This window comes from Acomys russatus, chromosome 5 (assembly GCF_903995435.1).
Source record: "Acomys russatus chromosome 5, mAcoRus1.1, whole genome shotgun sequence".
Lineage (NCBI taxonomy): Eukaryota > Metazoa > Chordata > Mammalia > Rodentia > Muridae > Acomys > Acomys russatus.
Genome location: NC_067141.1, coordinates 8,734,973 through 8,762,417, shown reverse-complemented (window position 1 = coordinate 8,762,417; position 27,445 = coordinate 8,734,973). Strand labels below are relative to the sequence as shown.

General features: G+C 43.9%; 1 protein-coding gene across 1 annotated transcript in view; it reads right to left on the bottom strand.

Annotated features, from left to right (window-relative positions):
• Nucleotides 1-27,404, bottom strand: part of LOC127190170 (integrin alpha-D-like) — a 50,101-nt gene extending 22,697 nt beyond the window's left edge. Inside the window, exons 1-6 of the mRNA XM_051147190.1 lie at nucleotides 27,353-27,404; nucleotides 5,533-5,583; nucleotides 3,592-3,697; nucleotides 1,424-1,527; nucleotides 1,219-1,289; nucleotides 972-1,086 (exon numbers count right to left, since the gene is read on the bottom strand). Of these exons, the coding sequence (XP_051003147.1) occupies nucleotides 972-1,086; nucleotides 1,219-1,289; nucleotides 1,424-1,527; nucleotides 3,592-3,697; nucleotides 5,533-5,583; nucleotides 27,353-27,404 (499 nt within the window). The remainder of the gene's footprint in view (nucleotides 1-971; nucleotides 1,087-1,218; nucleotides 1,290-1,423; nucleotides 1,528-3,591; nucleotides 3,698-5,532; nucleotides 5,584-27,352) is intronic.
• Nucleotides 27,405-27,445: the final 41 nt, after the last annotated feature.

Below are 27,445 nucleotides of genomic sequence, written 5' to 3'. Positions count from 1 at the left end.
GAGGAGACAATAGCCTCTTCGGGCCAGACATAGTCTCCCCAACTCCCAAGGCCCTAGACACCGCTTCTCTGTTCTTTCTGCTCCCCAAAGAGATTGCAGTCACACTGGGTGGGGGGGGGGGTGTCATTGCTGCTGCTCTACCATGGATTAAACGTTCACTGTGGCGGCATAGTGGCCACTGCAGTCTCTTGCATCGCTCTCACTTAGCATCCTGTGTGGCCCCTGGCTTCCATTCCTAGGCTATAGATGGCACATTTTATCTGTACCCTCCTCTCGATGCAAACAGTCGTTTGACAGAATATTACTAATAAGGGTTATCACATGTTACGTGCCGGGCAGGGATCTACCCACTTTGTATACCTCAAAGCCTTTAGTCTTTATAATTACTTGAACACTAACCCCATTTTGCCAATGAGAAAGCTAAAGCCCAGAGAAAGGTGGTTATTACCTATCCATGTGAAAAAAACCTCGAACCTAGATAAAACACCATTGTATAGACTGACTCTCAGTGGGACAACAGCCAGGCCCCATTCTCCATGGACAACGTTGATGCTGCCACAATTGTGCATCACACTTTCTGCAGCTCTGTCAACCCCCGCCCCCCTTTAGAGAGAGAGTTCGTGGGGAGTCCTGGCAGTTTAGTCACGAGCCATCCACACTGTCTTGCTCATGGATTTCTCTTCCTTAAGACGTGATCTTGCTATCATTGGAAATCCACGGAGTGTCTAGACACCTGTGACAACTGTGAAACCTTTACCCCCTGCTTGACCAGCGCGCAGGCTCTCCTCTGATTCAGCCGTAACCAACTAAGGGTTCCTGTCTTCGTTGTCAGGCCTGAGTGTGCTCCCACTCTCCTCTCGGGCTTGCTGAGGCTCCTGCAGCCTCATGCAGCCCTGCAGGAAAAGAAAGCCTCGTTGTCTGTCCACACAATGCTAGCTCGGCTCCAGAAATCTTGTCTCCAACAAACCCACCTGGCAGGGTAGCAGGAACCACCTGGGTCAACTGCAAGCCGGGGCCTAGAAGGAGGCAGGAACCTTTTACATACATGTTCTTCGCACATGCTCTCTGCACAGTGGGACCACAGGCCTGAAGACAGAAGCCACCTCTGTGAACATTGCTTCTTCGATACTCTTTGTCCTCAACTCCCATCCCTACCTCCGGCCTCCTCCAGTCCCCGCCATGCCTCTCAAGACCCTTCTGGTGACCCAGAGAACTCACCAGCAATTGGGAGTGGTTGGTGGCAGCCACCAGAGACAGGCCCAGGGACATGTTCACTGCCCCTAGGGGAACTGAGAAGGCGGACACACAGTCACACTCAAGCACATAGGTCCATTGAGGGGGGATAGTCTTAGCTGCTGAGAGGAGCTGCTGAGAGGAGCATATTAGGAGAGCTGGGGAGCCCGATCCTAGGTTAATCACTCACCGGGCAGTAAGATGGGTTGGCACATGCCAGTGGCAGGTGCACAGTTGTACAACTGTCCTGTTTGGTTGATCGCCACTACCTCCAGAGGGGCTCCCACCACAAGTCTAGAGGAACAACCACAACACACAGTCAGAGTAGGAACAGGATTGCTCTGAGTGCCATGAGGACGTCAGGCTGTGGGGATGTTTGGGGCATTTTTTTTTTTTTTTTTTTTTTGAGAGGCCCTTTAGAAATCAGTCAGGATGCTCCCTGGCTTGTTATTCGTGTGCATGCATTGGTATATGTGCATGCATATATAGATATGTGTGTATCTTGGTGAATAAACACTTTGGATTTTTCTTTTACCGAATGAAAACATTTTGGTGCCAAAATGACATTTCCCAGTCATGGGAACACACTACGACTCTGCCATTCTGAGTCACCTGAAAAAAATAGTCACCTTGAGTTAAATGAAACAACTTCCTGAGATCAGCGGCTTTGCAAGCAAAGGAGATTATAGTCAACTGGAAAATGTAAATATAAATGTAAGCAATTTAAATTGGACAATTTAACAAGTTATATCAGAATCTGTACCTAACCCTTATCAGAGAAATGTGAACAGTTTACTTGCAAAACACTTCAAGGAGATTTAAAAATTTTTTTCCCTAAATTTGAAATATTTTATCGCTACCAACAGTCTCCTCACCCAGATAAGGCAAGTAAACAAACATGGGCATTTTTTCCTGGCCAAGCACACCTTAAGTCAATGGGCTACTGAGGATTCTTTTCTCAAGAGCGGTTTATTTTACAGAAAGTTACAATTCCGTGTGCCATCCATGATTCAGGGGTGTTCAAGAGTTTCCTGAGGAAAACTGAACAGTGTTAGGATCTGACTACTGTAAGGTTTGAGACCCCCAATGACACAAACTTGACTCTTCTCTGTTGAACTCATTCTTTCTATAGAAATGTGGTCTTTTTTTTTTTTTCTGTTTCCTTTATGGTTAAAAAAAAAAAAACAAAAAACAAAAAACAAAAAACGCCAGGACAAGCACAGCTTTGTAGCAAATAGAAAATTTCCAATGGTGATAGATGCGAGGACAAGAGCTGCCTCTGGATTTGCTGGGTGTTGGTGCCCAGCAGGGACAGGATGGGTTTGCTGGACAGGACTATGCTCCAATCTGAGCAATAGCTACCCTGGCACATATGTGTGTAAAGGTGCCATTGAGTTGGGCCCTTTAGATTCATGCACCAGTCTATGTGTTACATTTTTAAACAAAGGAAAAACAAAACAAAAACAAGACCCTGGAACCTAGAGTCTAGACTCTGACCTGAACCCTTTTCTCGCCTCCCCAGGTTGCCAGGTGGGTGAAGGGGTGCCTATTCATTCAGAAGTCAGGGGCCTCAGGGCTGCCTGTCGCATCACTGCCAGCACCTCTGTGGAGCAGCCTGCGATTGCCTGCCTGGGTTTACCCCCTTCCCCCCTGGGTTTCCCACACTGTGATTATACCCACATCACATGTGACTTGAAATCCTGTGGTCCTCATTTCTGGAACAAGAGAATAGAAGCTCCCAGAAGGTAGGGCTAGGTATATAATGTGCAACTACCAATACAAAGTGAAAATATGGGGCCTGCTGGGGCTGGGAAGAGATTTTTCCCAGTCTCCTGGTCTCTTGGTTCCTAAGCACCCCTTCCCCCAACCCCTCAAACTCTAAATACTTTTGGGGTAACTTCATCAACCTTGACCATACCCAGCTCTTACCAGGAGAGGGCAGCACAGTGGCTACTAGGCACAACTGGAGTGAAGCTGAGAGTTAGGTGGGTTTGTGGGCCAAGACCTCCAACTCCCAGCATCTCATTCTTTCCTTACAGAACACAAGTGCAAAGGTCAGATCATTCACCACGTGAGGAGCCTGAGAATGGAACACCAGACTGCAAGTGGGTATGCTCTCCGCCCCCAAGTCAGAGGGCCGGTTCAAAGGCTGCTGTTCCAGGCCAGGTCTTGTCCAGACCATCATGGTCCTTTCAGGGCCCATTCATTAAAATATGAAGATGTCAGGGACCTTGGAAGAGACTCGGAAGGGCTTCTTTTTCACCCAAGGCACATTTCTCCCGCCTACAACCGGCAGCTACCTGTCTACAGGACCTGAAAGGAGTTGGCGGCATAGGAGAGCAGGCAAAGCCTTCCTACCGAGATCCACCGAACTGAACCACGGTCTGCCCAAAGCCAGCTGCATCCTCTCTGAATACTGTGGGCTTCTCCACATCCAGGTTGGACCCATCACAGGAAGCCAGGACTGAGGAATACAGGGATGAGAAGATGTTAGCAAAGAAGCCAAATCCCCAGAGGCCTCCTGGTCCCTTGATACTCCACCACCTCACTGCAGTATTGGATGTCACCTGTCCAAGAGAACAAGCCCTCTCCTCCCGCCATGTCTCTGCCGAGGGGCTAGGCTGGCCATTGGGGTCATCCTCATCCTTCTCCCGCCCTCAAAAAGAACGAAATCCAGGCCAGTGAGATGGCTCGGCTGCCTGTCACCTAGCCTGATGTCCTGAATTCAAACCCTGGGGCCCCCATGGTAGAAGGAGCAAACTAGCTCCTGTACGTTGTCCTCTGAACCCCCATCCACATGCCACCCCCACACCCCTGACCCCCAAACACATACACGCACACAAAGTAAATGGGTACGTAACACTGAAAAACAAATAAACAAACAACAAACCCAACCGAGGCATGCCTCTAATCTCAGCACTTGAGAGGCAGAGGCATGAAAATAGTGTCAATTCTATGCTGGCCTGGACTACATAGTGAGCTTCAGGCCAGCCAGGGTGACAGACAAGACTCTTGTCTCAAAGAAACAAAGCAAAGAACCAACCCATTGCAAAGGGCAACAATTTGGGTAAATGTCACCTTCAAACCAGTTCAAAGGACATCCTGGATCGAACAGTAGGCCATTTACAGTGTTAACTCCAGAATACTTCACTCCCACTTTTAGTGCTGGAGACTGAATTCAGGACCTTGAACATGCTAAGTTCTGCTCACAGCTCCCTTCAGGACAGCCACTTGTCAGTCACCCTCCCTCTCCCTAGTAGGTCACACTCCCTGTTGATGCCTAAGCCTCAGGGGGTCTCTGTCTTTCAAAAGCCTTTCTACTCCCTCCTATTGCTAAGCAACCATCTTTTTTCCCCACCCTCCTAGAATTGCCAACCCTCTCTGGTTTCTGGAGTCCATTCCGTACTATCAGGGCCAAGGACACTCCGAAATGGTCATTTGTCTGAGTAGGTGCCAGAGAGACATTTGAACTTGGGTTACAGGTAGAGAGCTGGGGCCCTGTGGCCACATGCTCAGGAGCCTCACATGTATCCCTTCCTGATTGGAGTGACTCCACTTTTTGGGGGGCAGAGGTTTCAAGACAAGGTTTCTATGCATACATAGCCTTGGCCGTCCTAGACTCACTTTGTAAACCAGGCTGGCCTCGAACTCACAGTGATCTACCTGCCTCTGCTTCCTGAGTTATGGGATTAAAGGCGTGCGCCACCACTGCCCGGCTGAGTGACTCCCCCTCTTAGCCAGACTCGAACCCTCCTGGGCAATATGGGGGCAGCAGAAAGTGAAATGGTGACGTCAGCAGGCCCCGGGGGAGGGGGGCATACAGAGATTCCACAGAGCTCTTCCTAAGGGGCACACATGAGCAGGCCCAGAACCCAGACCTGGCATTTCTAAAGAGAAGCTGCACATCTGGGCCTCGGCATGGATCTGATTTTTAAATGATACACGAACATGGTCCCGATACAGACTTCAAATTGTGGGCTATTTATTCTCTTGATGGAGTGGGACCTTGCAGAACACCAGACAGGTAGGATCCAGTCTTTTTCCTCCCTGCTGGCTTCTGCGGCTTTTCCTATATACCTCTGTATATGAGCCTCTGTAAACATGAAGCCTTGAAGAATATGGCTCTAGAAAGGCCATTCATGCTGCACACGCGCCGTACTCACCAAGTCCCTTGTACCCCCCTTTGATTCAGGCCCCTGCCCTGCCCTTGAAGAGCTGTTGGAGATGACCCACAGTCCCACCGTTATCCCGCCAGGCAGGGCTGACCCACAGACTGCCTTCCCCACCACAAAGCCTTACCCCAGCCACACAGAAGGATCGCCAGTCCACAAGCCATCACTGAGCAGAGCACTGGGAAATAGAGAGCCTGAGAGCCTCCAGGGTGCTAAACCTCCTTGGGGGTAGTTAAACAAAAAAATGACTCAGGACCTCAAGAGGTGGGGGCAGGGCCTCAGTGGGGAAATGAGCTTGGGTGAATAGAACAGATATGTAGGGCAGAGGCAAAAGACACCCCACAAGGAAATTCTAACACTTTCCTGCCATCACCTAATGGAGGCTTGCTTCCTTCTCCCAGAGACTACCCTCTCCAGGTGCAGTTAGATGGGGGGGTCGGGGAGATTTGGTAACAAGGGAGTGTGGGGTCTCTGGAGCCTCAGAGTTTTCCAAGGCTGCTTAAGAGTAAAAAGAGAGGAAACGGGACAGACAACCATAGAGGGAACCGGGAGAGCTTGGGAGGGCCCCAGAGAGTCCAGGGGTATGGAATGGAGGGAGCCCGTCCTGGAACTGGGGCGTTGGCTGAAGAAGCACTCTGCCTGTATGTTATGGTTGTGTAGCTTGGTGCTCTTGTGAGGCCCCTAACAGTAGGAGCGGGGGATGTCTCTGACTCTTTCGCCTGCTCTCAGGACCCTGTTCCTCCCACTGGGTTGCCTCACCGTCTTGATATGAGGGTATGTGCCTAGTCCATGTTTGGTTGCTATCCCTGGGAAGCCCGCTCTTTTCTGAAGGGCTGAGGAGGAGTGGATCTGGAGGAAAAAACGGAAGTGGGGGACTTGGAAGAGGGGGGCGGGGGAAGGGAAGCTGTGGTCAGGATTAATATATGAGAGGAGAATAAATAAAATAAATTAAGGGGTGTGTGTGTGAAGCGCAGGTGTGGTGGCCCCAGCTTGTAACCTCAGCACTTGGAAAGCTGGGGGGGAATAAGTCACTACATAGTGCTCAACCTGGCTCCATAGCAGAGCCTAGGCCAGCCTGGACCACTCAAAAAAATAAGTAAGTAAGTGAACAAACAAGGGGGGGGGGAGTAATGGAAATGTAAGTTGATGGGCACAGGAATAGAATAGCCTGCAGCCGTGGCGGGGGGGGGGGTCAGGTAAATGGACTCAATGTTGCCTGCAATGGAAGGAGCCAGACATTAAATTGATGTGGGAGTCCTTTTGTACAAAGATAAAGAGCTGGGCAAGCTGGCCACTGAGCCAGGAAATCAGAGAGCAGTCACCTCTGGTGACAGGAGGACGGAGGCGTTTTATCTTAACATTTATTAAATTTAGCAATCAACGCTAAATATTTTAACATTTTACAAACGGGAGAGGAGCCTGGCAGGCACAGAAATGTATGACTGTTCTTCGTTCTGTATAATTATCTGCATGTTTAAGCTGCTCTACAAGCGAGTATAAATCACCATTTTACAAAAAGCACGGCAGAAAGTCATTTACGGAGAAGCTCAGGACCAGACTTGGATGGTTCAAGGGTGTGACAAGGTCTCTGCCCACCACATACGTTATTTATTTATTTATTTATGTTTGTGTGTGTGCACATTTGACAGCTGTTTAAGTATCAGGTGCAAACAGCATAGCATTGTTTTGTTTTGCTCAGCTGGGGATTGAACCCAGGTCCTCGTGACTGGGAGACAAGCGTGCTTCCATCAGAACATCCCCCGGGCCCCTAAAATCACGGCTCTGTTTTGAAAGTTGATCCTGTCTATTCTCACTGCGTGTGATGAGGGGGTGCAGGTGCTGCTGCACACCTGTGGAGGTCAGAGGGTCAGCTGGGGCTTTAGTTCTCAGCGCTCACCTTTCTGTGGGCTCTAGGGTTTGAACTCAGACTGTTTGGCTTTGTCCTTCAAGCATCCTAAGCCATCTCACTGGCCTCCTGAAATCATTTACTGAACAAAAACTTTACCCTAATTTACCCAAGTTGATATTTAACAGCCAGGAGACTGGTTGTTTTACTGTGTGGATGCTTCCCTCTCGGGGGACCAGGCCAAGAACTGTGGCTGATGGCTGCGTGGCTCTCTCCTCAAGTGTCCCTCCTCGCATTAAGTCTTCACAACATCGGTTCTACGGCTCACTGAACTTCTGTGCTTGGAACTATGAAAGGGTTTCTCTGTGTAGCCTTGACTATCCCTGGACTCACTTTGTAGACCAGGCTGGCCTCGAACTCCCAGCAATCCACCTGCCTCTGCCTCCCGTGTGCTGGGATTAAAGACATGCGCCACCAAGGAAATAGTTTCTATTATCTACCCTTGCCCCTTTTCTTGAGACTAGGGCTCACTGTGTAACTCTGACTGGCCTGGATGTGCTATGTAGACCAGGCTGGCCTCAAACTCATAGAGATCCTCCTGCCTCTGCTTTCCAAGTGCTGGGGCTAAAGGCAGGTGCCACCATGCCAGATCAATAGTCTCTGTAATGTGAAAATGTAAGGAGTTCTTAATCACCTCCCTTTTCACTGCATTTTTTTGGGCACAGTCCAGAATTCTGCTCATTTCACACATAATCTTTTATTCCAAACTGCATTCTAAAAACCATGCTTGAGGCCAACAACTGCACAAATCTCCAACTTTGCCTTGCTTATATTATTACTTGTCTCAACAAAAGTGGTTTGTTTTCTAGTATTTTTAGAGAACAAGAGCATCTTAGGGTTTCTGTTGCTGTGATGAAACACCATGACTAAACGCAACTTGGGGAGAAAAGAGTTTCTTTCCCATGGCACATCTCACTCCATTACTGGAGGAAGTCAGAGCAGGAACTTTGGGCAGGAACTACAGAAGGAACCTGGAAGCAGAGACTGAAACCAAAGCCTTGGAGGGGTGCTGTTCACTGCCTTGGTCCTTACAGTTTGCTCAGCTTGCTTTCCTATACAACTCAGGCCCACCCACCCAGGAGCCTACGGTGTCTCTGGGTCATCCCACATCAATCATTAACAAAAAACAAAAACAAACAAACAAAAAAATCACTCTAGATTTGCCCATAGGCCAGGCTGGTAAGGACACGACTCTAGTTTGTGTCACGTTGACAAAAACAAAAACAAAAAACAAAACAAACAAACAAAAAACCCGAGTTAAATGTAATCTTCACATGCTCTCAGGTACCATGTGCTGCCATGTAACTACTGGCCACACATTGTAGCAGTGTAACCGACACATTCCTGTAATTCCAGCCTGCAGGAAGCTGAGACAGGAAGATGGAAAAGTCAAGGCCAGCATGAGTTACACAAAAGATTGTCACAGAGAAAGCACGTGCTGGATGTACCTCTGCAGTACAGCACTTACCTGGAGTATGCAAGGCCTTGAGTTCAATCTCCAATGCACAAAAATTGTAGGTTTGTTTGTTTGTTGTTGTTGTTGGGTTTGGTTTGGTTTGGTTTTTGAGACATGATTTCTCTGTGTAGCCCTGGCTGTTCTGGAACTTGCTTTGTAGACCAGGCTGGCCTTGAACTCACAGAGATCTGCCTGCCAGCTCTGTCCCACCTCGAGTGCAGAGATTAAAAGCATGTACCACCATCACTGCCCAGCCACAAAAAAAATGACTTAATAGCATATGGTATATTTAATAATCTTTGAGAGTATTCTTCTAACCTTTCACCAGAAGGGCCCCTGCCTGCCCCAGCGGTGGGAAGTCTGACTCATAAGTCTCCTACACACATTCAGTGCTTTATTTCTTTTCTTTTACTTGCTCACTTTTGCTTGTTTTCTGACATATAGTATTCACACGGTAGTCCAGCATGTGACCATCAAGTTAAGGTAGCCATCAATTGGCCCAGTAAAGCTAAGCTTTCATTTTCTAAAAAGTAAAAGTTAAATAAAGAGCATTGACTCTCAAGCTGTGGGTCATGACCTTTTTGGGGGCACCCACACATCAGATATCCTGAATATCTGGCATAGATGACAACTTCCTGAACAGAACACCAACAGCCCAGGCCTTAAGGTCAACAATTAATAAATGGGACGTCATGAGGCTGAGAAGCTTCTGTAAGGCAGGAGACACTGTCAACAGAGCAAAGCAACAGCCTACAGACTGGGAAAAGATCTTACCAACCCTACATCTGACAAAGGTCTAATATCCAAAATATATAAAGAACTCAAGAAATTAAACACCACCAAACCAAATAACCCAATTGAGAAATGGGGCTTGGAATTAAACAGAGAATTCTCAACAGAGGAATATCAAATGGCAGAGAAACACTTAAAGAAATGCTCAACCTCCTTAGTCGTCAGGGAAATGCAAATCAAAACAACTCTGAGATTCCATCTTACACCCATCAGAATGGCTAAGATCAAAAATTCAAGTGACACCACATGCTGGCGAGGATGTGGAGAGAGAGGAACACTCCTTCATTGCTGGTGGGAATGCAAACTAGTACAGCCACTTTGGAAATCTATCTGGTGATATCTCAGAAAACTGGGAATAAGGTTTCCTCAAGACTCAGCAAATCCACTCCTTGGAATATACCCAGAAGATGCTCCAGCACACAACAAGAACATTTCCTCAACCATGTTCACAGCAGCCTTATTCATAATAGCCAGAACCTGGAAACAGCCTAATTGTCCCTCAGTAGAAGAATGGATAAAGAAACTGTGGCACATTTACACTATGGAATGCTACTCAGCTATTAAAAACAAGGAATTCCTGAAATTTGTGGACAAATGGATTGAACTAGAAATGATCATAATGAGTGAGCTAACCCAGAAGCAGAGAGACTCAAATGGTATATACTCACTTATATCTGGACACTAGCCCAAGGGCCATGTCCCATGAAAGCCTTCACTTACCAGGAAAGTGGGACAGAGGGGAGGACATCCTATTGGGACTCTAGGTGAGAGAAGCATGGGAGAATGAGGAAATAGAAGGATCCAGATGGTTCTAGAAACCTACAAGAAGAACATTATGACGGGCAGATCTGGGCCTAGGGGTCCTGCTCAAACTATGGTACCAGCCAAGGACAATATGTGCAGTAAACTTCGAACCCCTACCCAGATCTACTCAATGGACAGGGCATTCTTTACAATTGAGTGGAGAGTGGGGTCTGACTTTCACATGAACTCTGGTGCCTCATATTTGACCACGTCCCCTGGAGGGGGAGACCTGGTAGCACTCAGAGGAAGGATAGCAGGCTACCAAGAAGAGACTTGATACCCTATGAGCATATACAGGGGGAGGAGGTCCCCCTCAGTCACAGTCATAGGGGAGGGGAGTAAGGGGAAAATGGGAGGGAGGGAGGAATGGGAGGATACAAGGGATGGGATAACCACTGAGATGTAATATGAATAAATTAATAAAATATATTCTTAAACAAAGAAAAACTAGATAAATTAAGCTACATAAAAACTAAAACTTTATGCTTTAAGAGAATCAACAGAATGGGGGTAATATATGCAGATTTTATATTTGATAAAGTCTTCATATGCAGAGTATTTAAAGAAGTCTAATAACTCAACAGTTTAGCAAAAGTGACCTTGCTTGTAGCTACAAACAATCTTCCTACGCCCGGCACGCGTGCGACTTGCCCCACATTTGCTATTGAAACTTCTCTGCATTAGGCTGCTCCAGCTTTGCAGTCCCTTCCACGGTTTGCGCTAACACTAGCCGAGCTAAGGGACAAAGCTTTGCGTCACTCTGTTTTTACACGGTTCTGTTCCTCTCCTGAAAGGTCATTTCTCTAACTCATGAAATGACTCAAAAGTTTTACACCTTCACGCTACAGTTTCAGAATGGGCAAAAGTGCTAAAAATCTTGCAGTAATTTTAATTTGCATTTCCCTGATAGCTAAGGGTGCTGAACATTTCTTTAAGTGTTTTCAGGCATTTGTGTTTCATCTTTCCAGAATCTTCTGCCTAGTTCTATATCCTACTTTTTAAATCTTTTTTATTAATTTTTTATTGAAAAATAAAATCATTCATATTACATCTCAATTGCTATCCCATCCCGTGCATCCTCCCATTCCTCCTTCCTGCTTTCACCCCAATCCCCTTCCCTATGACTGTGACTGAGGGGGACCTCCTAACCCTGAATATGATGCTAGGTTATCAAGTTTCTTCTTGGTAGTCTGCTATCCTTCCTCCGAGTGCCATCGGGCCTCCCCATCAAGGGGACATGGCCAAATAAGGGGCTCCAGAGTTCGTGTGAAAGTCAGTCCCCACTCTCCACTTAACTCTCCACAGAATATTCTGTCCCTTGGCTAGGTCTGGGTAGGGGTTTGATGATGACTGCACATATTGTCCTTGGTTGGTGCCATAGATCGAGCAGAACCCCTGGGCCCAGATCTGCCCATCATAGTGTTCTTCTTGTAGGTTTCTAGGACCCTCTGGATCCATCTATTTACCTATCTCCTATATTTCTCCCACCTTAGGATGTCCTCACCACTATCCCATTTTCCTGGTAAGTGAAGACTTTCCTGAGACATGCCCCTTGGCCTAGTGTCCAGATATAAGTGGGTATATACTATTTGAGTCTCTCTGCTTCTGGGTTAGCTCACTCATTATAATCATTTCTAGTTCAATCCATTTGTCCACAAATTTCAGAAATTCCTTGTTTTTAATAGCTGAGTAGTATTCCATAGTGTAAACGTACCACAGTTTCTTCATCCATTCTTTCACTGATGGACACTTAGGCTGTTTCCATGCTGTATCCTATTTTTAATTGTTTTTTTTTTTTTTTTTTTTACTTCTTCATACATTTTAGATACTAACCCTGTATCAGATATGTAATTGGTAAAGAATGTTTCCCATTCTGTAGGCTGCCACTTTGCCCAAATGATATTGTCCTGTGTCACTCAGAGTTTTTCATTTTCATGGCGTCTTAGTGCCGGTGCTTTGGGTACCTATTTGGGAAGCTTTTTCCCTATGCCAATCAGCTCAAGCCTATTCCCCATTTTCTGTTCTAAGAGGCTCAGGGTGAGGTCCACTTGAAGTTGAATCGTGGGCAGAGGATTAATATAGAGTTATTTTCATTCTCCTATGTGCAGTCTTCCATTTTGAACAGCACAATTTGTTGAGGATTCTGTTGTTGGGAACGAGCAATAGAAACTTATTCTAAGTCCTGCCACCATTTTGCTTTTCAGACTCCATTTAATCCTAGGGAGAAACTAAGATCAAGGTCCCAGGCTCTAGGGAAACTGGAAAGTTCCCAATAGCTGAACAGCTTCTGCTGTGAGGAAAAAGTTGTCTGAGTCCAGACACCTCAAGGACAACTTGTAAGGAGACACTTGTCTGAGTCCAGACATCTCAGGGACAACTTCCCCATCTTGCTGACATGGTCAAACTAAGTTCACGTTCCCAGGCCCAGGGACCCACTCCTACCCTGGTTGATGGAGACTCCCTTGTTCAACTCCTTATGTCAAAATATGACTGGACATCGCTGCAGCCCACCCCACACCCCTTCACTCTACGGCTTTACCTTTAAAATATGCTGTGCCATGTCCCTTCAGAGTCATAGTTCAGCTCCCAAGTCTCCTCTGTGGCCCTTATCAATCAGTAGCCGCTTGACTACAAGACATCTTTGTCACCTGTGTTGACCTGGTGTTTGAGTTATGTTGGATTTAAGTGGACCCCAGAACATTTGATACGTTCATTTGGCCAGGAATCCAATCACCCTACCCAGGTCCCTGGTTTGTCATCATGCGCATTCAGGGATTTTGTTTTGGAGATCCCGCCAGTTAAGTCTGACTCCGATCTGTTCTGTGGTGCCAATCTGAGCCCCAAAGAGGAGAAGCTGAGTGCAGCAAGGCTCCTAGGGTCAGAGGAGGTTGGGCGACATCCTGTTTCCTCTCTTGTTCCCACTGGGGAATGTCTTGTTTTGACTTTGGTTCTGGGTCCGGCTGGCAGGACAACTGAGTCCCATTGTTTGGACATCTGGTTCTCTTCCCTCTCCTCCCTAATCCTATTGGTCATCCTTGGCATGCCAGTCCATCCAAGTCTATCAGTTTATATCTGTAGTTCCGTTTAGTTGCTTGATTGTTGCTCTGTCTCATAGTTGGGGCAAGGGAAGGGCCAAACTTCATCTGCTGGCTGAACACCCCTTGACTTAATTTGAACTCATTTCAAAGATTTCCAGGGGGGAAAAAGCAGCTGAATTGGGACAACAAAAACTGACAAGCTGGCACCGCCCTTGGAGCTCTGCACCTGCAGGCTGGAGTCTAGCTCTGCTGGGGAAGCCCTGCCTCCTGCCTGGATCAAGCTGACAGCAAGCCAGGGCCTGTCTGATCTGTTCAGGCTGCCGGCCGATTCCGAGCTTCTCTGGTAAGGAAGCTGATGGCTAGTCCTGCTACAAAGACCTCTGTGCCCACGAGGACTGGATTCAGCAGGTAGCCCAGTTGCTCTTTCTTTGAAATTATGTGGTCACTACATGTTTGTTTCTGACTGGTCTTAAATGTATGAATTTACTGTGTTCTATATGTCTTGGCTGTAGATTATTGGCTTATATACTATTAGATATAGTTAAAAATCTGTTGCATCTGTAACATGAAGTTATCTTAAACTCCTAACGCAGGGTTGGAGCCATTCTGGGCAGTAACAAATGGCATAAGCCAAGCAAAGAAACAGGTCTCCAAAGATACTTTCAAATTGGGATAAGATTTTGCATAATTTCTGTCCTGTCTTAAAAACCAGGTTTGTAAAACTAAGATTTAAAACTATGCTTGATTAATGAGGTATTAAAGCTTCACCTCCATGCATTCATTTACAGGAGGGGTTTTTTGTTTGGTTGGTTTTGGTTTTTGCTAAAAATTGGGCCACAACTAAATGCCAGAGACTGAAAAATCCCCATCTCATGAGGCAATAAAACAATGACCTTGGGCAGTCTAACAAAAACTTAGAACAGTTTCTCAATCTATGGGTTGCTACCCTTTAGGCATCCAAAGACCTTTTTAGAGGGGTAGCCTAGGATTACCTGCAAATCAGATGTTTATTTTATGATTGATGTCACTACAACATTATACACACACACACACACACACACACACACACACACACACACATTAAAGGGTTACAACATTAAAGAAAATGAGAATCACTGGCTCACAGGGTCTATTCAGGATAACAGAGAGATATTTAAAGATATGTATATATATATTTAACCTCCTTGTTTTTACTAGCATTATGAAGATTTAGCTATTTTTTTGTAACCTGAGTCATACAAGGAAATGTTCTAGAACAATAAACCATGTTAGGATCAAGAAAGTTCCCAATCTCTATATTTAAAAAATCTTCACGCTGAAAGACTTTCAATTGAGAAATTGCTGTTTTATTATAAACTGTTAAAGATAATTAAAGCATACAAGTTAATTATTAGATACCTCATAAATAGTTATATTCTTTAATATATTTATAACTACTTATAGTCCTTATTAATTACCAAAGTAAGCTGTATTTAACCTCCTGTATATGTTTTCAAAGTTAAACAAAAAGTAAACAACTACAACATACAACATTTGTCTCTTTAGATATGTCAGATAGCTAGGTGGTCCTCAGACACTTCAGAGATCTGCAGAACATGGCATTTAAAATATTTAATAAAAAGGCTTTTCATAATAAAGACACACCAGCTCCTGACAGCACCCTCCACACAGAAGATGGGCCCAGAAGAACCTCCTCCTGGAGCTTTTGTTCATACGGCAAAGCTGGTCACTGGCTCTAAACTGTCCTTTGCCTCGGCTGCCGACAGCATGCTGTCCAAACTGCGGACAGGCGGGACACTGGGAAGTTGCCTGACTTACTTTGCCTAGACAAAGGGGCAGTTCCCATCCCCCCACCCCCCACCCCACACCACCAAAAAAAAAAATATATATATATATATATATATTTCTGCTTCACATAAAAAGTCTTTTAAGGGCCTAGAGAGATGGTTAAGAGCACTGACTGCTCTTCCAGAGGTCCTGAGTTCAATTCCCAACAACCACATGGGGGCTCACAACCATCTATAATGTGATCTGATATGCATTGGATACATAATAGAAAAACAAAGTCTTTCAGGTCTTCTGGGCCTGACCGCCAATAACAGATTGCCCTCCTTCCCCACCTCCCGACTACAGAAGTGATGACGACTGATTGTCCAGGTAAGTTTATGTCATTTTCAATAGATCCCGAAGCTGCTTGCTTTGCGCTTTCTGTTTACCCAGGTAAAAGTTATCCTTCTCAGGGCTCTCATGCGTTTGAAGACGAGGCTAATAAAAAGAAAACTTTTTACTATTTCTTCACAATGACTGCTCCCAATAATAGACTACTTGTGTCTTGTGGTGAGAAATTGAATAGGAAAATATAAAGTTTATATAAGGTCTGAGGATACAGAAATTTAAATTATGAAGATCTAAAAAAGATGTTTTAAGTTTGATGAATGTAAAATATGAAAATTAGAGGATCTAAGAAGATAGTTTAAAGTTGATAACGCATGTTATGAAGATCAGAGCGTATGAAAACTTGAGCAGTGATAAGACAATGATTTAAGATACATAAAAACATTTTAACCTTATTGTGCCCTTCGTCCTGTTCCTCCTGGTTACACTTTATGCTCCTTACATGATAAGCTTCATTTCACATTTTATCCACGACTGCCTTAATGTTATCAAATTTATGATTTTGAAAACACAATACCATCCCTTATATAACGGACAGGAAGCAGAACATCAAAGATTTGATTCAGATACGTGAAGAGAGGGGCGATGTTGGGAATGAGCAAAAGAAACGTATTCTAAGTGCTATCGTTGCGTTTTCAGACTCCATTTAATCCTAGGGAGGAAGTAAGATCAAGGTCCCAGGCCCTAGGGAAACGGGGGACTTCCTGATAGCTGAACAGCTTCTGTTGTGAGGAGACAGTTGTCTGAGTCCAGACATCGCAAGGACAACTTCCCCACCTTGCTGTCAGGGTCAAACTAAGTTCATGTTCCCAGGCCCAGGGACCTACTCTTACCCTGATTGGTGGAGACTCCTTTGCTCAGCCCCTTATGGCAAAATATGATTGGACAGTGCTACAGCCCAACCCACACCCCGTTGCTCTATGGTTCTATCCTTTAAATGTGCTGTACAGCGTCCCTCCGGCGTCGTAGTTCAGCTCCCCAGTCTGTTCTACGGCCCTGATAGATGAGTTGTGGCTTGATTACAAGACATGTTTGTAAAAAAAAATAAAAAAATAAATTTATTATTTTTTCTTTTTTTTTTAAATTAATTTTTTTTTTATTAATTTATTCTTGTTACATCTCAATGTTTATCCCATCCCTTGTATCCTCCCATTCCTCCCCCCCCCCGCCCCATTTTCCCATTATTCCCCTCCCCTATGACTGTTCCTGAGGGGGATTACATCCCCCTATATATTCTCATAGGGTATCAGAGGAAGGACAGCAAAAAAATAAATTTAATTTTTAAAAAAGACATGTTTGTTATCTCCTTTGACCTGGTGTTTGACCCCAAAACACTGTCTTTTTTCCATTGTATATTTTTGGTGTCTATATACGTGTGGATTTATGTCTAGGTTTTCTTTTTTTTTTAAATACATTTATTTTATTACACACGTATAAAACAAAGTACATACATCAGGAGAACCATGTGACAATCATGAGTTTTATAAATGTTACATTCATGGTGGTTTGGCTATTTGTATCTGTCCAGCTTGAAGTAAACGTCTTTCCTGTCTCGTTGGGTCCCAATTTCTGAATGAGATTCAATATCTATCCTATCTCAACTCTACTAACTTAACTATTTTGTCTTGATCTAAAAAGATCTTATCCCCTAACCAACTAAACCTGATTGTAAAACTACTATCTGGCCTTCAACACACCTCAGAGACTTGAGAAGGAATAAAACTTAAATTCCTGAGTGAACCAGCAGTGCAGGTTAGCAGCTTCCAAAATGTACAAACTGACTTAGACAGTTTACTGCCTGACCAGTCACCCCACACTCTCTATAACGTTGGAGCCTCACCTTCTGCCTTTTGGCCCAATATCTCTGCCAGACTTATTCGCAGGGCAGGAACTACTGAGGACTTGCTTACCCTGGTTTGGCAGAGTGTGGTCATCGACTCTGCCTGCATCTAAGCTGCCCATTTTTAGACAGGATTCTGTTTGTGGCAGGAACTAGGTATGTCTAGGTTTTCAATTCAATCCCATTGATCGACATGTCTGTTTTTATGCCAACACCATGCTGATTTGATTACTATAGCTCTGTATACAGCTTGAAATTAGGGATAGTAATACTTCTAGCAGGTTTTTGTTTTTTTTTTTAGATTGCTTTAGCTACATCATTATAAAGATTAAAGTTGGTTTCCGCCCCCAATTTCTGTGAAGAATTGTGTTGAAATTTTGGTAGGGACTGCGCTGAATCTGTAGATTGCTTTTGGTAGGATGTCCGTTTTCACTATATTAATCCTACTGATCCATGAGCATGGGAGATCCATCTTTTGGTGTCTTCTTCAAATTTTTTCAATATCTTAAAGTGATTATAATACACGTCTCTCACTTAACTTGGTTAGAGGTGGTGGAAGGGGGGTTGTGTTTTGGGGGCTTTCTGTTTGGTTTACTTTTGGGGGGGGCATTGGGGGGCAGTTTTGTTTGTTGAGGTTAGATTGTTTCAGGCTATTGTGAAAAGTATTACTTCCCTGATTTTTCTCCATCTCTTTGTCATTTGTATTGAGGGAGGCTACTGATTCGGGTCTGTTGACTTTGTATCCTGCTACTTTGCTGAAAGCATTGTCAGCTGTAGAAGATTCCTAGTGGGGTTTTTAGGGTCTTTAAGTATTAAACCATATCATCTGCAAATAAGGATACTTTAATCTCTCCCTTTTCTATTTGTTTCCCCTTCAGCTCCTTCAGTTGTCTTACTGCTCCAGCAAAGACTTCAAATATTATATTGTTGTTGGTCTTTGCAGCCTGTGGGTTCTTCTTTTTCCCACTCTTTGTCCTCCCCTGTCTCATCCACTAACACTACATAGGAGGGTTGGGGGAAAAAATTAAAAACACTACATAGGAGAGAAACAAGGAGAGAGGAGAAAGGAGAGAGAGAGATTAGGGAAATGCCTGAATCTAATTTCTTTCCTTTTGTTTCTTCTTTGGCCACGGGCTATTAACAAACTGCAGCCAGCCTCACTAAATTACCACCAACCACCAACCACGCCTGTCGGGGTTCTAGCATTTATATACTCTCTGAAAAGTTCCCAGAATTCCAAAGTCACATAATCGCCGGAACTATCTGCAGCTGGGAAAAATGCACCTCTGCCAGAGCATGAGGCAAATCATAATCAATTGCTGTAGACAGTGCAAAGCAGCCTCACATCCCTACACCTGGAATTAAAACAAAAGCACATACTTATAATATTTCTGTGGGTTTTTGTTTTGTTTAGTTTGATGTTTTTGGTTTTTTGTTTTTGTTTTTTGTTGTTGTTGTTGTTGTTGGTGGTGGTGGTGGTGGTGTGTGTGTGTGTGTGTGTGTGTGTGTGTGTGTGTGTGTTTTGTTTGTTTGTTTGGTTTTGGTTTTTGGTTTTTCAAGACAGGGTTTCCCTATGTGTAGCCTTGGCTGTCCTGGACTCACTTCGTAGACCAGGCTGGCCTTGAGCTCACAGCGATCCTCCTGCCTCTGCCTTGAGTGCTGGGATTAAAGGTGTGCACCACCACGTCTGGCAATATTTCTGTGTTTTTAAAAGAAACCTGGATTCTTTCTACACTATATTGAATTGGTATGGAGAGAGTGGACAGCCTTCTCATGTTCCTGATTTTAGTAGACATGCTATAAGTTTCTCCCCATTTAGGTTGATATGGGCTGTAGTCTCACTCTAAACTGCTTTTATTATGTAGGGGTTTGTCCCTTGTATCCCTAGTCTCTCTAGGACTTTTATCATGAAGGGGTATTGGATTTTTTTTTTTTTTTTGTCAAAATCCTTTAAGAAATCTAGTGAGGTGATCATGTGGATTTTTGTCTTTCAGTTTATTTATGTCATTGATTATGTTTGTTGAACCATCCCTGGATCTCTGGGATGAAGCCAACTTGATCATTGTGGATAGTCTTTTTGATATGTTCTTAAATTCAGTTTGCAAGTATTTTATTAAGAATTTTTACATCTGTATTCATGAGGGTATTGATCTATAATTTTCGCTTTTGTCAGGTCTTTGTGTGATTTTGGTATCCAAGTAAAAACATCTTTGTTAAAAAAAAAAAAAGAATTAAACAATGTTCCTTCAGTTTCTGTTTTGTGGAATAATTTGAGGCATATCAGTACTAATTCTTCTTTGAAGATCTTGTACAATTCTGTGCTGAATCCATTTGGCCCTGGACATTTTTTTAATTATTGCATCTACTTCACTAGGGGTTATGAGTTTGTTTAAATTAATTGTCTGAAAAGTAAATTAACAAGGAGGGAAAATAAATAAATAGCTTGTCTGATCTTGATTTAATTTTGGTTGTTACATACATCAAAAAATTCATCCTCTTGCATGGTTTCTAACTTGGTGGAAGACTGCATTTGATTTTTTAAAATATTTTTTAGTTTTTTACATACACATTTATATTATTACACAGATATAAAATAAACTATATGCAGTAAGAAGAACCACGAAATAATCAGGAATTATAATAATTTTACATTCATAGTGTTTTGGCTATTTGTATTTGGCAGCTCTGAAGAAAACGTCTTTCCTATCTTGGTGAGTCAAAAACTCTGGACTGTAAGTCAATATCTATCTCATCTCCATCAACTTAAAACATCTATCTAGACCTAAAAACATCTTAACCCCTAAACAATTAAGCTTAATTGTAAAACTAAACTCTCTGGTCTTCAACCCTATCAGAGACTTAAGAAGGAATAAAATTAATTACCTGAGTAAACAGAAGGTGCATGTTAGCAGCTTCCAAAGTGAAAAAAAAAATACAGAGACAGTTTGCTGCAAAAATTCTCTATAATGTTAGAGGGAAGACTGCATTTTAAAGTATGTCCTTATGATCTCTGGATTTCCTTGCTGTCTGTTGTTATGCTGTGGGGCGTGGGAGTTATTATCTCATTGTTAATTTGAGTCTTCTTTCTTTGTCTTTTAGTTAATATGGTTAAGGATTTGTCAATCTTACTGATTTTCTCAAAGAGCCAACTCTTTGTGTCCTTGATTTTTATTTCTATTTTATTTATTTCAGCCCTGAGTTTGATTATTTCTTTTTGTCTATTCTTTTTGGTTTTATTTCTACTTGTTATCCAAAGCTTTCAGGTATGTTGTTAAGTTAGTAATATAAGATTTTTCCAATTTTCTGATGTAGGCACTTTGTGCTGGGAACCTGTCTCTTAAAACCACCTTCATTGTGTCCCATAGGTTTGGATGTGTTGTGTTTTCATTTTCATTCAATTCTTTAAAGTTTTTTCTTTCCTCATTACTGTCTTCACCCATTTTTTTTTTTTTTTAATTCAGTAGTGAGCTGTTGGGTTTCTGGGAGTTTATATGCTCTGTATTGTTTTTGTTGTTGATATCCAGCTTTAGTCTGTTGTGGTCAGATAGAACATGGGTGTTATTCCAGTTTTCTTATATCTATTGAGACTTGCTTTGTGTCCAGGTATATGGCCAATCTTGAAGAAAGTTCTTCAAGCTGCTGAGAAGAAAAGTCATTATTTTGTGTTTAAGTAATGTGTTCTGTGGATGTCTGCTGGGTCTGTTTGGCTTAAGTTATTATTTAACTCCAGCATTTCTCTGTTTGTGGCTTTTGTCTGGACGACCTGCTTTTTTTTTTAATTTTTAAAATTAATTTATTCATATTACATCTCAATGGTTATCCCATCCCTTGTATCCTCTCATTCTTCCCTCCCTCCCATTTCCCCCTTACTCCCCTCCCCTATGACTGCGACTGAGGGGGACTTCTTCTCCCTTTATATGCTCATAGGGTATCAAGTCTCTTCTTGGTAGGCTGCTATCCTTCCTCTGAGTGCCACCAGGTCTCCTCATCCAGGGGACATGATCAGATACGAGGCACCAGAGTTCGTGTGAAAGTCAGACCCTACTCTCCACTCAACTGTGGAGAATGTCCTGTCCATTGGCTAGATCTGAGGACATCCTATTGGGACTCTAGATGAGAGAAGCATGGGAGAATGGCAAAGTAGAAGGATCCAGAGGGTCCTAGAAACCTACAAGAAGAACATTATGATAGGCAGATTTGGGCCCAGGGGTCCCACTCAAACTATGGCACCAGCCAAGGTCAATACAGGCCGTAAACTTCAAACCCCTACCCAGATCTGGACGACCTGCTTATTGGTGAGAGTGAGGCACTGAAGTCTCCCACTATGACTGTGTGAATGCTGATATGTGATTTCAGCTGTTTCTCCTATGAACTTGGGTGCCCTCATGTTTGGCGAATATGTTTAGAATTGCAATATCCATGTTGTGAATTTTTCCTTTAATGAATATGTAATGTCCTTTCCAATCTCTTCTGATTGTTTTTGGCTTGAAGTCTGTTTTGTCAGATATTAAAATGGCTATACCTGCTTGTTTCCTGGGTCTATTTGTTTGAAATACCCTGAAGTAATGTCTAATCTTGATGATGAGGTGTAGTGTTTGGATGTGGTAGAAAGTTGGATTCTGTTTTCTAGTACAATCTGTTGGTCTTTTTTTTTTTTTTTTTTTTTTTTTTTTTTTTTTTTGAGAGTTATCAATGAGAAGTGTTTCTTGATTCCTGTTATTTTGTTTTTATGCTATGGGTTTTTTTTTTTTTTTTTTTTTCCTCTTTTGATTTACTGCTCTGGGATTATTTATTCCTTGTGTCTTGGGTACAGTTAACTCCTTCAGACTGAAGTTGTTCTTCTAATGTCTTCTGTAGAGTTGCCTTGGTAGGTAGATATGGATTAAATTTGGTTTTATCATGGAATGTTTATCTTTCTCTATCAAATGTGTTTGATAATTTTTCTGAATATAGTCGAGTGAGCTGGCACTGGGGTCTCTTGGAGTTTGTAGACCATCTGTCCAGGCCCTTCTGTGTTGGCTCTGTTTTTTAACAATTAAACTTTATTATACAACCCAACTATCTTACACAAGAGGGAAAAAAGGTTAAAGGGAAACAAGAGTGAACTTTCCGGTATCCGTTCCACAGGACTGGTCCCTAGGTGTATCCTGCCTGCACACTGGTCTGGCCTGTTAGCTGATCCTTTTTCCAATCCACGTGCACTTGAGCTTGGTCCAAACCTGCTGCCTCTTCTCATCCTTGTTGTCTGTCTGTCTCTTACATCCAAGGGCCAGTCTCTTTTTCCCATCAAGGGTCAATTAGAAACACAATAATCCGGGTGGAGTCCCCCAGTCTGCTTCCTGAATTCCAGGCCCAGGATGGCTCCACCCGGTCTATCTCAAGGTTAATCTCAGGGAGTATCCATGGTGAGTCCAAGGGCAAAGCCTGCCAAGACTGCTTTCACCTGTGACAAAGCTTACAGTCCTTTCCACACTTCTGGCTTTTAAAATCTCCATTGAGAAGTCAGATGTTAGTCTATGTTAGTTATAGATGACTTTGTCTTTTTCCCTTGCAGTTTTTAACATGATTTCTTTGCTCTGTATGTATAGTGCTTTAATTTTTATGTGTGATGGGGAAGTTTTTTCTGGTCCTGTCTATTTGGTATTCTGTATCCTTCTTGTATCTTGGTAGGCGTCTTCTTCTTTAGGTTGGGGAAATTTTCTTCTATGATTTTGTTAAAAAGCATTTTCTGTGTCTTTGGTCTGGTTTTTGTTTGGCATCCTAAGCTTTTCACTTCCAGTTTTATTTCAGTTTGGGTTTTCTATAGTGATTCTATTCCTTTGTTTAATTCTACTCTTATGTCTTAAAATGTTTTCATTATTTTTGTTTCCCAAGATCATTTTTGTTAAGATTTGTTTATTTTTATTTTCTGTATATGCGTGTTTTGCCTGCTTGAATGTATGTGCACCACATGCATGCCCAGTGCCTGCTGAGGCCAGAAAAGATCATCAAGTCCCCTGGAAATGGAATTATAGATGGTAGGTACTGAGAGTCAAGCCTGGGGCCACGGAGAGAGCGCCAAGTGCTCTCAATCACTGGTCATCACATCAAATCCATGAGAGGCAGCAAGTCATTTATTTGTGCTGTCTCTGATTTTTTTTAAATATAGGAGTTTAGTGGTATAAAGTTCCCTCTGAGAAATGCTTTTAATGTGTTTCAGAGATTTTGTTGTACTGTACTGTATAATGGGGGAGGGGCCACATTATACCTTCCAATTCTACTACTCTTCCCGCTCCCCCTCTCTTATTCTCTTCCCACCCCAACCAGCCCACCAATTCCGCTAGTCCCATCCTATACTTTGGTGCAGTTTTTCTTTGTTTTTCTGTCTCTGCTTTGTGACCCTCTTGGTCTAACCAAGGCAAGTGCATGGGCATGGGTGAGAAGCTAGCCGCTGAAGCACAGAGGCACCACTGAAGCCAGTGACCTCTCTGCCAGCAACCTTTGAATGCCATCAGCTCCCCGTGGCAGGGCAGGGCACCGTCCCGATGACTGAGTTCAGTTTTGTGGGGGCCTATGCAGACAACGGCAGCTGTTCACGTACACGGTAAGATAGCCTTTCATAGCCCCCCAACCTTTGACTCCAACTCTTACACTCTTTCCATTCCTTCTTCTGAGATGCTGTTCTCTGAGCCTTGGAAAGGATGATCTAAGTGTCCTGTCTGACACTCAGTACTCAACAGTCTCCTGGTTTCAGCAGCAAACCCAGCCGTGAGTCTACATTAGCCACCATTCACTGCAAAGACAGGATAGGGAAAATGAGGAAAATGCTTTATTATATAAAGCTAGTCCTCAAATGCCCTTAGACTTGGGAAAGTATCTGAAAGAACAGTGAAACAGCAGTTAGAGTCTGAATGAAGGCACAATGCATTGGTGGGGAAAGGCGTTCCCTAGGAGCCACAAGATAGGCTATTACCCTATACGTTGTTAGCCAAAGAGATCCCCGGTGCCCCTAAAGCCATAAAACCTGTTTCCACTGCTGCTGGATGCATGTTAGAACTAGACAGTAACTTCCTGCTGCTGGTGCCACACGTTGGCTGTGAGATATGGAACAAACAGGCTGGAGCAGAGCTGCCAGCCCTCTCCTTTGTTAGCTAGACAAGCCCTGGGTGGAACAGCTCCTTTGGCCTTTTATCAGTGCTCCATCGTGGGTAAACAGATGTTTGCTTATGTCTTCCCAGGAAAAGAAGTCACACAGCAAAGTGGGATAGGCGCCCCCCTTTTTTTTAACCTTGAGCTGCACTAGAGCAACGTCCCTCTTAAGACAGCAGGACACCGTTCTTCCCAGAGCAACACTGATGCCAGAATCCACTTCCATCCATTACATTGCACAGATGTGTCCTTGCCAACTCAGTTTGAGAAAGCTGGGGTTCACAGTCTCAAAGAGAAGCTAGAAACCGATGTTAACAATACTAAAACTGAGGGTAATGGGGAAGCACAGAGCATCCCGGGCCATTAAGTCAACCGTAACCTCCTGACAGGAAACAGGAGACACGGAAACAGACAAGGTAAACAACTACTGCCATTCTTCACCACAGAAAGCCCATTGGTGGCCATGAAGCAAGGGACCAGTGAGCTGCCTATGTCACAGGGCTGTATCACAGGGCTGGACTAAAGGAAGGTTCAGGGGACAGGATCACGTTCAGGGTGCGTGGGACGGGGGCATGCAGGAGCCACCCACAGGAGATAGCTGGGAAAGGCTGGGTTGAGGTGTAGGGGAAAGATTTCAGAGCCTTGCCACTGACGCAGCGGAGTAGCAGGGGCCGCTGCCTGTCCTGTTTCTACACCTCAGCCAGCATTTCAGTCCTCCGTGGACGTGTGGAGCACAGCAAATTTTTCTGCCTGTGTGCCCTGCCCACGCTTGACTCCTAAGTCCCCACACTGAGGCTCCCCTTTCCCTATTTCTTTGCTTTTTATCACCCTGAGGCTGTGAAGGGGCCAACAACAGACTCTTCCATAGGTCTCAATGTCGCAAAACTTTGTGAGACTTTCTTGGGCCAAGCCTGGAAATACAGTGGCTACAAGGTCCCTCACATACGAGCTGATTCTACCTCTGTCCCTCGCCACTCCATTCCTCAGGTACGTAGCCTTTGCCTACTCCAAATCCTAACCCGCCACTCCTATTCTTGAGGCAGGCTAGCTTAGGCGCAGGGGCAAAGAGGGGAAACCCTGTGTGGCTACTTGAACCGGATATAACTGCAGAGCCACATTACAGCCCAGTGCGTGTGCCTGCTCAAACAGCAAACCAGACCTTCCCTCGCTCACTAAAACTAACATGGCCGACTGGAGGCACCACAGCCAACTTTTCTTCATTGTAATGGCAATCTCTGTTCATTTGCACCCAAGATTATCTGTTCCCATCATGCATCTGTGGAGAGCCCCATATAAGGATAGAAAGGGGAAATTTTCTCTACCACAGCTGGCCAATTAGACAAGTGCTCCACACGGGAGCTCAACAAATGTTTGTTCCTGACGAGTGACTTCATAGAGAGTAGCCATGCTCTGCCTGACATGGAAGAAATGCTAAGCTGGCGCCTGCTCAGTATTCTCTGCTCCCTGGGCTCAGAGCCTTCTCCCATCCTCTCAGGTCCACTTAGGCCCTATCTGCCACCCCACTTCCCTGATACCAGTCCTCAGCAGCATATTTTTTTTTTTGTCCCTGTTTTCTACAAAAGCAGGGAAGGAGAAGGTTCAAAAAGCCCCATGGGAGTGGTTTCCAACCTTCCTAATGCTGCTACAATTCTACATGTCATGGTGACCCCCCAACTATAAAATTAATTTGTTGCCACGTCATAACTGTAGTTTTGCTACTGTTATGGATTATAATGTAAATATCTGATATGCAGGACTATGATATGTGACCTCTGTGGGGGTCTCAGCCCACAGGCTGTCCTATGAATTATATCTGTTTCTTAAGAAAAAGAAATGTCTCATGCAAATGCTAAAGGCCTTTTTTAGATTTGCAAACTTCAAGCTTACTTTTAAACTTGCTCTGCTTTGCCATCTTTATGCTTTACTTTGATTTTTTTTTTTTTTTTTTTTTTTTTTTTTTTTTACATTTACAGAAGACTGTATAATGGGAGATATAAATTGGCCTCTGCCTTCTATCTTGTCTTTGTAAATAAATTACATTTACATTTAGAATGACCACAAACACAGTTCTAGGCATATTAGAAACATTTAATCACTTATGAGGTGATTGACCATTAACTTATATTTTAATTACCTTTGTTTTAAGAATTAATAATAAACTAGAAACTCCCATAAGATTTAGTATCTTATAAATTAGAGTAATTTATCTTTGTTAAGATTTTAAGCCTTGAGGGGTATGGTGATGCACACCTTTAATTCCAACACTCGGGAGGCAGAGGCAGGTGGATCTCTGTGAGTTCGAGGCCAGCCTGGTCTACAAAGTGAGTCCAAGACAGCCAAGGCTACACAGAGAAACCCTGTCTTGAAAAACAAAACATCAACAACAACAACACAGACAAACAAAAAAAGGAGAATCCCTTTGGTCAAGCCCAATACCATAGACCCACCAATGTTTAGATAAGCTTCCTTTTAAAGAAGACCTTTCTCCTTTTTTAGGATCCTGCTGCGTTACGTTAAAATCCATCCCTCCATTCACTACATTTAGGCTTAGCACTCTGAGTGGCACAATCCGGAGGTGGTGGAGCCTTTGGAGGGTGGGACCTACTGGGAAGTCCCTGAATCAGTGAGGGTGTGCCCCAAAGGAGACCACAAAGCCATAACTCCAACCTCTGCCATCTCTTTGCCTCTTTGCCGTGACAGGAGAGAGTCCTCTATGGTGCAACCTGCATCCCCACAGAGCCAAAGCATCGGGCCAACGAACCATGGACCGAAGCCTCCAAACTGTGAGACAAAATGAGCCCTTTTCACTTGTGGGTCGCTTCATTTTCTTGTAGCGAGAGCGATCTGATTGACACGCCATGCCACCCAGGGTACAGAGCCAAAGAAGAGCACTTGGTGAGA